A 13,890-nucleotide genomic window follows, 5' to 3' on the forward strand; every position below is an offset into this window, starting at 1 on the left:
AGGCAGGAGAATTGCTTGAATCCAGGAGGTGGAGGGTGCAGTGAGCTGAGATTATGCAACTCCACACCACCCTGGACAGAGTGAGACTTCGTCTCAAAAAAAAGGAATCAGAGACCGGGTATGGTGGCTCACGCCTGTAAGTCCAGCACTTTGGGAGGCCAAGATGGGCGGATCACCTGAGGTCGAGTTCAAGACCAGCCTGGCCAACATGGCAAAACCCTGTCTCTACTAAAAATATAAAAATTTGGCTGGGTGCGATAGCTCATTCCTGTAATCCCAGCACTTTGGGAGGCCAAGGTGGGCAGATCACGAGGTCAGGAGTTCGAGACCAGCCTGGCCAGCATGGTGAAACCCCATCGCTACTAAAAATACAAAAATTAGCCAAGCATGGTGATGCATGCCTGTAATCCCAGCTACTCAGGAGGCTGAGGCAGGAGAATCACTGGAACCCAGGAGGCGGAGGTTGCAGGGAGCCGAGATTGTGCCACTGTATTCCAGCCTGGGAGACAGAGTAAGACTCCATCTCAAAAAAAAAAAAAAATTAGCCAGGTGTGGTGGCACAGACCTACAGTCCCAGCTACTTGGGAGGCTAAGGCAGGAGAATCGCTTGAACCCGGGAGGTGGAGGTTGCAGTGAGCCAAGATCGTGCCATTACACTCCAGCCTGGGCGACAAGAGCAAGACTCCATCTCAAAATAAAAGGAATGAGGATCTCTACACTATGGGGAACATATCAGTTTCTTGGTTAAGATTCAGAATAAACACAAACCTAAGTGGTAAGGTGATTAAAAGACCTATGTCAGAGCACTTGGCTTAAAGAGAGAGGACACTCTGGTTGGCTCTGCAAATCCCCTCTGCCTCAGATGACTCCCCCAAACCAGTTGTGGTCATGTCTCTGCCCCTCTGGTCACTGGCTCATGGATGGTCAGGACTAAGCCAGTTTGCACCGATGACATGCAAGGACAGTTTTCCTGGAGCTTCTGTGCAAAACCAGCCAGCCTTCCTCACCCTGTGGCTCTAAACAAGGCCCTGTCTCCCAGCTGCTGCCAGCAGTCATCTTATGACCATGAGAGGAACCACCAACCTCAGGGTGAACATATTCTCTTTATTGAGGCCAATTTGAGTCAAGATATTTGTTAACTTGTAGATCCTAACTTTAAAAATCTTCAGAATTTATTACGTGAACAGAAAAGGTTTGGGAAGAAATAAAAACAAACAGGAAAAAATTGGATCCGTTTAAGAACCAGGCTTGGGAAGAAGAAAAATTGTCTGTTTGTAAATGACATGATCTTACATATAGAAAGCCCTAAAGACACCACCAAAAAACTGTTAGAACTAATAAATGAATTTCATAAAATCGCAAGATACAAAATCAACATTAAAAAGTTCATTGTGGGGGGCAGGACAAGACAGTCAACTAGGTGCAGCCAGAAAACATTTCTCCCACTGAGAGAAACCAGTCTATCAAGTAAACCATCACACCTTGGACTGATCTTCTGAGAGAAAATACTGAAACTGGATAGAGAGGCAACGCAGACATTGAGGCTGAAGATGGAGGAAGCTGGGAAGCCTGCACGGGATTGTCGAGTGCTAGGACCAGATCCTAGTCCTGAACAGGACCTAAGGGAGGAACTGCGAGGCACCATTCTCCTGTCGCAGGCCCCTGGGATCCCAGCTACAGTAGAACCCAGCGACCCCCACAGACATTGGAAATGGCAGAGGGAATGTCTGAAGAGCAGGCAGAGGCAGAGTTGGAACCTCTGTGGAGTCCAGGTTTTGCTCGTGGGGCAGCTGCAGTGATACACAACCATAGGCACCTATCCCCCGAGGCTCTCGGTCTTGCTCTGAATGACTGTAGCCCCTGAGGACCGCCAGCCTGGGAGAGAGCAGGGCCTTTTCCGCAGGACCGAGGTGCATCTGATCTACATGCCGCTCTGTACACCAGCCCCTCCCAGGGCTCCTGCCTCACTGCTCCCGCCAAAAGTGTGGCCTCCACTGCCCTGTCTGAAGGTTTGGCTGGTGGTCTGGGAGCAGTTCAGCCCCCAGCACAGCCAGTGCTCAACCTAGAGGGACTAGAAGACAAAGCCACGGTCCTAGTCCCAATTGCCCAGGGTTTGTGTACACTGCTCAGGGGTATTCAGCTGGGATCTGTAGCCTGAGCTCAAGCGTAGAGGAGCCCCCACTCTCAGACACTGAGAAGAGGAAGGCACGGGTTCATGCGCTGGTGCAGGAGCTTGGCATGTATCCCTCACAAGACCCATCCAGGTAGGGTGTAGGTCAGCTGCAGCCTCTGCCCAAGGGAGCCCCATGACCCAGAACACCTAATAGCCCAGTGATCCAGGCACAAAAGGCTAAGGGTAAAACTAGCTGGTCAGGCCTACCCCAGGGGCAGACAGTGGTGGGTGATCCAGGTGGGGGAGAATGAGCTACATGGTCCACAACAGTCTGCTGGGTAAAAAACCCCAGGCCACAGGTACCAACCAGCTGCCCACCCACAGCACCACCACCCTGCCCAGGGAATCCTCCACCCTGACCCACTGCACCAACAGATGACCCACAGACATACCCTACAACCCACCCTGATTCTGCCAAGCACAGAGAACCAACAGGTCCCCAGGAAGTTTCCAGGTCTCCCGGTGACCTAACCTTTAGCTTGGACTGCCCCTAAGGGGGAAGTACAGCCCTCCTGGGCCTTGGAGCCAAGGCCCAGAAATAAACTTGGCCAAGGCCCAGGAATAAACTTGGTGAGAGAACCATTTCTCATCCTCCCAACTCCCCTTCCCCAGAGCACTGCAGCAAACACACTGAAATACAACAAAAAAAAAGCACATAGCTGAGTAAGATCTGTCTGCTGGTCCTTACTCTTAAACACCATTGACTGGATCACAGCCTGAATTACACCACCACACAAAAATAAATTCCTTCAACACACATCGCCTGTGAAACACAGTACAGGAAATTAGCCACAGCTAAGAAACGAGTACAGAGCTTTGGCCCCATGGAGGCACCCAGAAACAAAGTCCATCAACTGCACACAACATACACCACACTCAAACCCTCGTGGGAAAAACAGAATATCTAAACAAAAAGCCCTATCCAGATGACAGCACCTTCAAAAAGATAAAGAAACACCAGCCTTCTCCAATGAGAAAGAATCAGCACAAGAACTCTGGCAATTCATAAAGTCAGAGTATTTCCTTGCCTCCAGAGGTTTGCACTAGCTCCCTAGCAATGGATTGAAATGTCTGAAATAACAGATATAGAGTTCAGAATCTGGATGGCAAAGAAGTTTAACAAGATTCAAGAGAAAGTTGAAACCCAATCCACGTAAGCCAGTAAAACAATCCAAGAATTGAAAAATAACAGTCATTTTAAGAAAGAACCAAACTGAACTTGTAGAATTGAAAAATTTCCTACAGCAATTTCAAAATACAATTGGAAGCCTTAACAATAGACTAGACCAAGCTGAGAAAGGAATTTCAGAGTTTGAAGACTGACCCTTTGAATCAACACAGTCAGACAAAATAAAGAAAAAAAAAATTTTTTGAATGAACAAAACTTCTGAGAAATTTGGGATTATATAAAGAGACCAAACCTATAACTCATAGGCATTCCTCAGAGAGAAGAGAGAGTAAGCAACTTGGAAAACATATTTGAGGATACTGTTCATGAGAAGTTCTCCAGTCTCACTAGAGAGGTCAATATGCAAATTCAAGAAATTCAGAGAACACCTGCAAGATATTATACAAGACAACCATACCCAAGACACATAGTCGTCAGACTTTCCAAGGTCAATGCAAAAATGAACACCTTAAAGGCAGCTAGAGGAAAGGGTCAGATCATGTACAAAGGGAACCCCATCAGTCTAACAGCAGGCTTCTCAGCAGAAACCTTCCAAGCCAGAAGAGTGGGGACCTATTTTCAGCATTCTTAAAGAAAAGAAATTCCAACCAAGAATTTCATATCCCATCAAACTAAACTTCATAAGCAAAGGAGAAATAAAATCCTTTGCAGACAAGCAAATGCAAAGGGAATTCATTACCAGTAGACTAAGCTTACAAAAGATCCTTAAGGGAGTTTTAAACATGGAAATAAAAGAACAATACCTCCTACTACAAAAGCACCCTTGCATACTTAGCCCACAGGCCTTGTAAAGCAACTACACAATCAAGACTATAAAGCAACCAGCTAACAACATCATGACAGGAACAAAATCTCACATATCAATATTAACCTTGGATGTAAACAGTCTAAATGTCCCCCCTTAAAAGTCACAGAGTGGACCAGTCATGGTGGCTCACAACTGTAATCCCAGTACTTTGGGAGGCCAAGACAGGTAGATCTCCTGAGGTTAGGAGTTTGAGACCAGCCTGGTCAACATGGCAAAACCTTGTCTCTACTAAAAATACAAAAATTAGCCAGGCATGGTGGTAGGTGCCTGTAATCCCAGCTACTCAGGAGGCTGAAGCAGGAGAATCACTTGAACCCGGGAGGCAGAGGTTGCAGTGAGCCAAGATCGCACCACTGCACTCCAGCCTGGGCGACAAGAGCGAAACTCTGTCTCAAAAAAAAAAAAAAAAAGGAAAGAAAGAAGTCACAGAGTGGCAATTTGGATTAAAAAAAAAAAGACCCAACTGTCTGCTGTTTCCATGAGACCCCTATTACGTGCAACAACAGCCATGGGCTCCAAGTAAAGGGATGGAGAAAGATCTATCACGCAAACAGAAAACAAAAAAGCAAGGGTTGCTATCACATATCAGACAAAACAGACTTTAAACCAACAAAGTAAAAAAGAACAAAGAAGGGCATTACATAATGATAAAGAGTTCAATTCAACAACAAGACTTAATTGTCCTAAATATACATGCACCCAACATTGGAGCACCAGGATTCACAAAACAAGTACTTCTAGCCTACAAAAAGATGTAGACAGTCACACAATAACAGTGAGGTACTTAAACACCCCACTGACAACTTTATACAGATCATCAAGACAGAAAACTAACAAAGAAATTCTAGACTTAAATTTGACACTTTACCAATTGGACCTAACAGACTTCTACAGAATACACTACCCAGCAACCACAGAATACACATTCTTCTAATCTGCACAGGGAACATACTCTAAGATTACCCATGGCTGGGCGCAGTGGCTTATGCCTGTAATACCAGCACTTTGGGAGGCCAAGGTAGGTGAATCACAAGGTCAGGAGTTCAAGACCAGCCTGGCCAACATAGTAAAACCCCGTCTCTACTAAAAATACAAAAATTAGCCGGGCATGGCCGCACACGCCTGTAGTCCTAGCTACTCAGGAGGCTGAGGCAGGAGAATCGCTTGAACCCGGGAGGTGGAGGTTGCAGTAAGCCAAGATTATGCCACTGCACTCCAGCTTGGACAACAGAGTGAGACTTCGTCTCAAACAAACAAACAAAAAAAAAGATTAACCACGTTTGGCCATAAAGTCAGTCTCAATAAATTCAAAAAAATTAAAATCATACCGAGCAGACTCTCAGATCACAGTGGAATAAAAATATACATCAATACCAAGAAGATATCTCAAAACCACACAATTACATAGCAATTAAACAACTTGCTTTTGAATGACTTTTGAGTAAACAACAAAACTAAGGCAGAAATCAAAAAAGTATTTGAAATTAATCAAAACAGAGACACAACATACCAAAATCTTTGGAATACAGCAAAAGCAGCATTAAGAAGAAGGTTTATTATGCTAAACACCTACATTAAGAATTTAAAAAGAGCTCACATTAACAATTTCACATTGCACCTAGAGGAACTAGAAAAACAAGAACGAAACCCCAAAGCTGGAGGAAGAAAAGAAATAACTAAAATCAGGGCAAAATCAAACAAAATTGAGATCCAAAAATGCATACAAAGGATTGATGAAACAAAAAATTGGTTCTTTGAAAGGATACACAAGATACATAGACTGCTAGCTAGATTAACAAAGAAAAACAGAAGATTCAAATAAGCACAATCAGAAATGACAAAAATAACATTACGCGCCTGTGGTCCCAGCTACTCAGGAAGCTGAAGCAGGAGGATGGCTGGAGCCCGGGAAGTCGAGGCTGCAGTGAGCTGAGATTGTGCCACTGCACAGCAGCCTGGGTGAAGAGCAAGACACTGTCTCAAATAAATAAATATTTTTTTTAAATAATAATAATCCCATTAAAGAGTGGGTAAAGGACATGAACAGACACTTCTCAAAAAAAGACATACAAGCAGCCAACAAACATATGAAAAAATGTTCATCATCCCTAATCATCAGAGAAATGCAAATTAAAACCACAATGAGATACTATCTCACACCAGTCAGAATGGCTACTACACAAAAAAGAAAAATAAGAGATGTCAGCCAGGGCTACAGAGAAAAGAGAAGGCTTACACACTGTTCTTGGGAATGTTAATTACTTCAGCCACTCTGGAAAGTGGTTTGAAGACTTCTCAAAAAGCTAAAAACAGAATTAACATTCAACCCAGAAATCCCATTACTGCGTACATACCCAGAGGAAAATAAATCATTCTACCAAAAAGACACATGCACCCATGTGTTCACTGCAGCACTATTTACAATAGCAAAGCCATGGAATCAACCCAGGTGCCCATCAGTGGTGGAGTGGATAAAGAAACTGTAGTATGCATACACCATGGAATACTACACAGCAATAAAAAAATGATTCTCCACATGGCGCAGCTGGAGGTCATTATCCTAAGCAAACTAATGCAGACACAGAAAACCAAATGCTACATGTTCTCACTTATAAGTAGGAGCTAAACATTGGATACACATGGACATAAAGATGGGAACAGTAGACACTGGGGACTAAAGAGAGGGGAGGGAGGAGGGCCAGGGTTAAAAAAACCACCTATTGGATACTAAGCTCACTACCTAGATGACAAGTACTATCGTACTGCAAACCTCAGCATCACACAATAGACCTTTGTAACAAATGTGCACATCTATACCTCCTCCCGAATCTAAAATAAAATTTGAAAAAGAAAAAATAAAATAAAAAATTAGTTGCATTTCTATAATATATACTAACAACAAACTGCTTGAAAATGAAATTAAGAAAACATTCCCATTTAAACTGGCATCAAAAAGAATAAACTTAAGAATAAGTTTAACCAAGGAGGTGAAAGATCTGTACAATAAGAACCATAAAACACGGATGAAAGAAATTGTAGAAGATACAAATAGAATAATTAATACTATTAAAATGCTCATATTATGCAAAGTGATGTGCAGATTCAGGCAATCCCTATGAAAATTCAATGATGTATTTCACAGAAATTTTTTTTAAATCCTGAAATTTGTGTGGAGCCAAAAAAGACCCCAAATAGCTTAGGCAATCTTGAGAAAGAAGAATAAAGATAGAGGCATCATACATCCTGATCTCAAAGTATATTACAAAGATACAGTAATTAAAACAGTATAGTACTTGTATTAAAAATAGACACATAGGCCAGGCATGGTGGCTCATACAAAGTATATTACAAAGATACAGTAATTAAAACAGTATAGTACTTGTATTAAAAATAGACACATAGGCCAGGCATGGTGGCTTATGCCTATAATCCCAGCACTTTGAGCTGAGGCAGGTGGATCACCTGAGGTCAGAAGTTTGAGACCAGCCTGGCCAACATGATGAAACCCCATCTCTACTAAAAGTACAAAAATTAGCTGAGCATGGTGATGGGCACCTGTAATCCTAGCTACTTGGAAGGCTGAGGCATGAGAATCACTTGAACCTGAGAGGCAGAGGTTGCAGTGAGCCAAGATTACACCATTGCACTCCACCGTGGACAACAGAGTGAGACTCTGTCTCAAAAAAATAAATAAATAAATAAAAACAGGCACATAGACCAATTGAACCCAATAGAAAGTTCAGAAATACACCCATATATACATGGTCAACTAGCCTTCAGCAAAGGCACCAAGAATACACAATGAGGAAATGATAGTATCTTCAATAAATCATGTTGGAAAAATGAAATATCCAAATGCAGAAGAATGAAACTGGATCTTTACCTTACACAATACACAGAAATTAACTCAAAATAGATTAAAGAGTTAAATGTAAGACCTAAAACTGTAAACTTCTAGAAGAAGAGAGGAGAAAAGCTCCATGTCATTGGTCTTGGCAAAGGTTTTTTTTAGTATGACACCAAAAGCACGGGCAGCAAAAGCAAAAATAGACAAGGGGAATTACCGCAAACTAAAACACTTCTGAGCAGTCAAGGAAAAAACAAAATGAAAAAGCAACCTATGGAATGGAGAAAATATTTGCAAACCATGTATCTGATAAGTGTTTTTTTTTCTTTAGTTTTAATATCTTTTTTAAAATATATTTATTTTAATTTTTGTGAGTACATAGTAGGGGTATTTATGGCATATGATAAGGATTAAATATCTAAAATATATATGGAATTCATGCAACTCAATAGCAAAAAATATATATAACCCAATTGAAAAATGGGCAAAGGACCTGAATAGACATTTTTCCAAAAAAGATATACAAATGGTTAAAGTGTATATGAAAAGGTACTCAACATCACTAATCAGGGAAATGCTAATCAAAACCACAATGAGACATCATCTCACACCTGTTAGATGGCTACCACCAAAAGGCCAAAAGATAACAAGTGTTGGCAAGGATGTAAAGAAAACACTTAAATGTTGTTGGTGGGAATGTAAATTGGTGCAGCCATTCTGAAAAACAGTGTGAAGGTTCCTCAAAAAATTAAAAATACAGGCGAGGCACGGTGGCTCACTTTGGGAGGCCAAGGCAGGCAGACTAAATGAGAAATTGATAATGATAAATAATTGATATATTAACGATGAAATAACTACTATGTATACTTTGCTACAATAAATAATAATGATAATGGGAGGGGACTCACGTTATTTGAATGTGGAGCTTCGTGTTAATTCGTCCAACTAACCTATCACATGCTGCTCTCTGGAGCGTGGGGACAGATGATAGCGCTGAGCATAACTGGGAACAGAAAAATAAATTGGCAGGGGTGGGGGGACTCAGCTTAGTTGAGAGTGAGATTTTGTAGAGAATGAACATGACCAATATCAGAAGTTTCTCAGAGCCACAGTTGAGCTGCTTTTTCTGCTGGTTTCAGGTGACTGCAAAACAGCCGCACAGGTGTGGGCCTGAAACCCGCGTAATGGAGCTTTCCCCTCCTCCCTGGATTCAGCCACACCCAGGGTGAATGACGTTTGGCTGCAAAACTTAATAGTTTGGGGAGTTTGGGGGTTTTTGTTTTTTGTTTTTTGTTTTTTGTTTTGAGATCGAGTCTCACTCTGTCTCCCAGGCTGGAGTGCCGTGATGTGATCTTGGCTCACTGCAACCTCTACCTCCCGGGTTCAAACGATTCTCCTGCCTCAGCCTTCCCAGTAGCTGGGATTACAGGCCCCGCCACCATGTCCAGCTAATTTTTGTATTTTAGGAGAGATGGGGGTTTCACCATGTTGGCCGTCTCAAACTCCTAACTTCAAGTGAGCCTCCTGACTCGGCCCCTCAAAGTGCTGGGATTACAGGTGTGAGCCACCGCACCTGTCCAATTTAATGGTTTAAGAGAAAATGAGGCCAGGCACAGTGGCTCACACCTGTAATCCCAGCACTTTGGGAGGCCAAGGCTGGTGGATCACTTGAGGTCAGGAGTTCGAGACCAGCCTGACCAACATGGTGAAACCCCATCACTTCTAAAAATACAAAAATTAGCCAGGCGTGGTGGTGCACACCTGTAATCCCAGCTACTCGGGCAGCTGAAGCAGGAAAATCGCTTGAACCCAGGAGGCGGAGGTTGCAGTGAGCCAAGATCATGCCACTGCACTCCAGCCTGGGTGACAAGAGCAAAACTCCATCTCAAAAAAAAAAAAAAAAAAAGAGAAAGCAAAACAAAAGTGAGGAAATCAAGGGGAGGGAAATCACTGCCCCAGCTCGGGGTTCTTGCCCCGAGGAAGGAGCTGCACTGCCACAATCCATTTCAAGCACCCTCCAGGAAGCCTCCAACCCCCAGCTGCAGTGCCTGCATGACAAAAGGTCAACTTCAAGGGCCTGGCTTCCCCTCCGTTCCTCCCCACCCCCAACCCCCAGCAACACAGGAAGCAGGGTTCACTCTTCCTGCACCAGTAAACTTACAGGAAGTCAGCTGCTGTCACAAGTGCAGCCTCCTGAGAGCCCGGGCCCTTTCCCAGAACCCCACCCATACCTGGCCGATGTCCAGCTAGGGTGCTGCACTAAAGCCCTACATAGAACTGAAGCATTAACGTGCTTTTAACCCAGTTGGGGAAAAGCCACTGCCCTGAGCCCCTTGAAAGAACTGAGGAAATGCCACCCCAAAATATGCCGCTTTGGTGTGCTGATCACTTCGAGCTGAAGACACTTGAGAAAGATCAAAGGCAGAGAGATGTTTTCCCTGTACTCCCCCTATCTGCCTAAAGACAGATCCCCAATCCCCTCCCAGGGAGTTTTGGGGAAATGAAAATCAAAACCACAGTGACATACCATCTCACACCTGTCAGACGGCTAGCATCAAAAGGTGAAAGGTAAAAGGTGTTGGCAAGGATGTAGAGAAAATACGTATGTGTTGTTGGTGGGAATGTAAATTGGTGCTGCCATTCTGTAAAACAGTGTGAAGTTTCCTCAAAAAATTAAAAATAGGGCCTAGGTGGGGGTGGCTGGCAAAATGGCCAAATAGGAACGGTTCCAGTCTGCAGCTCCCAGCAAGATCAACGCAGAAGGCAGGTAATTTCTGCATTTTCAACTGAGGTACCTGGCTCACCTCACTGGGACTGGTTAGACAGTGGGTGCAGCCCACAGAGGGTGAGCCAAAACAGGGTGGGGCGTCACCTCAACTGGGAAGCCCAAGAGGTCAGGAAACTCCCTCCCCTAGCCAAGGGAAGCCATGAGGGACTGTGCCATGAGAAACAGTGCACTCCAGCCCAGATACTACACTTTTCCCACGGTCTTTGCAACCCGCAGACCAGGAGATTCCCTCAGTTGCCTACACCACAAGGACCCTGGGTTTCAAGCACAAAACTGGGCAGCCATTTGGGCAGACACCAAGCTAGCTGCAGGAGTTTTCTTTCCATAACCCAGTGGCGCCTGGAGCAGCAGTGAGACAGAACCATTCACTCCTCCAGAAAGGGGGCTGAAGCCAGGGAGCCACCTGGTCTAGCTCAGCAGATCCCACCCCCACAGAGCCCAGCAAGCTAAGACTGACTGGCTTGAAATTCTTGCTGGCAGCACAGCAGTCTGAAGTTGACCTGGGACACTCAAGCTTGGTGGGGGGAGGGGTGTCCACCATGACTAAGGCTTGAGTAGGTGGATTTTCCCTCACAGTGTAAACAAAGCCACTGGGAAGTTCAGAAGAGGTGGAGCCCTCCACAGCTCAGCAAAACCATTGTAGCCAGACTGCCTCTCTAGAGTCCTCCTCTCTGGGCAGGGCATCTCTGAAAGAAAGGCAGCAGCCCCAGTCAGAGGCTTATAGATAAAACTCCCACCTCCCTGGGACAGAACACCTGGGGGAAGAGGCGGCTGTGGGTGCAGCTTCAGCAGACTTAAATATTCCTGCCTGCTGGCTCTGAAGAAACCAGCAGATCTCCCAGAACAGCACTCAAGCTCTGCTGAGGGACAGACAGTCTCCTCTAGTGAGTCCCTGACCCCTGTGCCTCCTGACTGGGAGATACCCCCCAGCAGGGGTCAACAGACACCTCATACAGGAGAGCTCTGGCTAGCAATTGGCAGGTGCCTCTCTGGGACGAAGCTTCCAGAGGAAGGAGCAGGCAGCAATCTTTGCTGTTCTGCAGCCTCTGCTGGTGATACCCAGGCAATCAGAGTCTGGAGTGGACCTCCAGCAAATTCCAGCAGACCTGCAGAAGAGGGACCTGACTGTTACAAGAAAACTAACAAACAGAAAGCAATAGCATCAACATCAACACAAAGGACAACCACACAGAAACCCCATGGAAAGGTCACCAACATCAAAGACCAAAGCTAGATAAATCCACAAAGATGAGGAAAAACCAGAGCAAAAAGGCTGAAAATTTCAAAAACCAGAATGCCTCTTCTCCTCCAAAGGATCACTACTCCTCACCAGCAAAGGCACAAAACTGGACAAAGAAGGAGTATGACAGATTGACAGAAGTAGGCTTCAGAAGGTGGGTAATAACAAACTCCTCTGAGCTAAAGGAGCATGTTCTAACCCAATGCAAGGAAGCTAAAAACCTTGAAAAAAGGTTAGAGGAATTGCTAACTAGAATAACCAGTTTAGAGAAGAACAAAAATGACCTGATGGAGCTGAAAAACACAGCACGAGAAGCATACACAAGTATCAATAGCCAAATCGATCAAGTGGAAGAGAGGATATCAGAGATTGAAGATCAAATTAATGAAACAAAGCGTGAAGACAAGATTAGAGAAAAAAGAATGAAAAGAAATATGGGACTATGTGAAAAGACCAAATCTACGTTTGATTAGTGCACCTGAAAGTGACAGGGAAAATGGAACCCAGTTGGAAAACGCTCTTCAAGATATTATCCAGGAGAACTTCCCCCAACCTAGCAAAACAGGCCAATATTCAAACTCAGGAAATACAGAGAACACCACAAAAATACTCCTCGAGAAGAGCAACCCCAAGACACATAATCGTCAGATTCACCAACGTTGAAATAAAGGAAAAAACGTTAAGGTCAGTCAGAAAGAAAGGTCAGGTTACCCACAAAGAGAAGCCCATCAGACTAACAGCAGATCTCTCTGCAGAAACCCAACAAGCCAGAATAGAGTGGGGGGCATTATTCAACATTCTTAAAGAAAAGAATTTTCAACTCAGAATCTCATATCCAGCCAAGCTAAGCTTCATAAGTGAAGGAGAAATAAAATCCTTTACAGACAAGCAAATGCTGAGAGATTTTGTCACCACCAGGCCTGCCTTACAAGAGCTCCTGAAGGAAGCACTAAATATGGAGAGAAAAAACCGGTACCAGCCACTGCAAAAACATATCAAATTGTAAAGACCATCGACACTATGAAGAAACTACATCAACTAATGGGCAAAATAACCAACTAGCATCATAATGAAAGAATCAAATTCACATATAACAATATTAACCTTAAATGTAGATGGACTAAATGCCCAATTAAAAGACACAGATGGGCAAATTGGATAGAGAGTCAAGACCCATTGGTGTGCTGTGTTCAGGGACCCATCTCATGTGCAGAGACACACATAGGCTCTAAATAAAGGGATGAAGGAATATTTACTAAGCAAATGGAAAGCAGAAAAAAAAAAAAAAAAAAAAAAAAACACAGCAGGGGTTGCAATCCTAGTCTCTGATAAAACAAACTTTAAACCAACAAAGATCAAAAAAGACAAAGAAGGGCATTGCACAATGGTAAAGGCATCAATGCAACAAAAAGAGCTAGCTATCCTAAATATATATGCACCCAAAACAGGAGCACCCAAAATCATAAAGCAAGTTCTCACAGACCTACAAAGAGACTTAGACTCCCACACAATGATAGTGGGAGATTTTAACACCCCACTGTCAATATTAGACAGATCAATAAGACAGAAAATTAACAAGGATATTCAGGACTTGAACACAGCTCTGGACCAAGCAGAACTAATAGACATCTACAGAACTCTCCACCTGTAAATCAACAGAATATACATTCTTCTCAGCAAAATTGACCACATAATTGGAAGTAAAACACTCCTCAGCAACTGCAAAAAAAAATGGAAATAATAACAAACAGTCACTCAGACCACAGTGGAATCAAATTAGAACTCAGGATTAAGAAACTCACTGAAAACCACACAATGGCATGGAAACTGAACAACCTGCTCCTG

At 43.7% G+C, this 13,890-nt stretch overlaps 1 protein-coding gene across 7 annotated transcripts in view; it reads right to left on the reverse strand.

The window, feature by feature from the left end:
• Positions 1 to 9,361, reverse strand: part of LOC103876586 (nuclear autoantigen Sp-100-like) — a 30,240-nt gene extending 20,879 nt beyond the window's left edge. For 2 of the 7 annotated variants that reach the window (XM_031651595.1, XM_031651592.1), the window contains exon 1: positions 8,926 to 9,357. In XM_031651595.1, the coding sequence (XP_031507455.1) occupies positions 8,926 to 9,098 (173 nt within the window). In that variant the 5' untranslated portion in view covers positions 9,099 to 9,357. Of the gene's footprint in view, positions 1 to 6,023; positions 6,051 to 8,925 lie in introns of those variants that run through there. The other 5 variants (XR_004176651.1, XM_031651594.1, XM_031651590.1 and 2 more) reach the window with 5 other exon arrangements.
• Between the last annotated feature and the right edge of the window lie 4,529 nt (positions 9,362 to 13,890).

Source organism: Papio anubis, chromosome 10 (assembly GCF_008728515.1).
Source record: "Papio anubis isolate 15944 chromosome 10, Panubis1.0, whole genome shotgun sequence".
In the NCBI taxonomy this organism is placed as follows: Eukaryota; Metazoa; Chordata; class Mammalia; order Primates; family Cercopithecidae; genus Papio; species Papio anubis.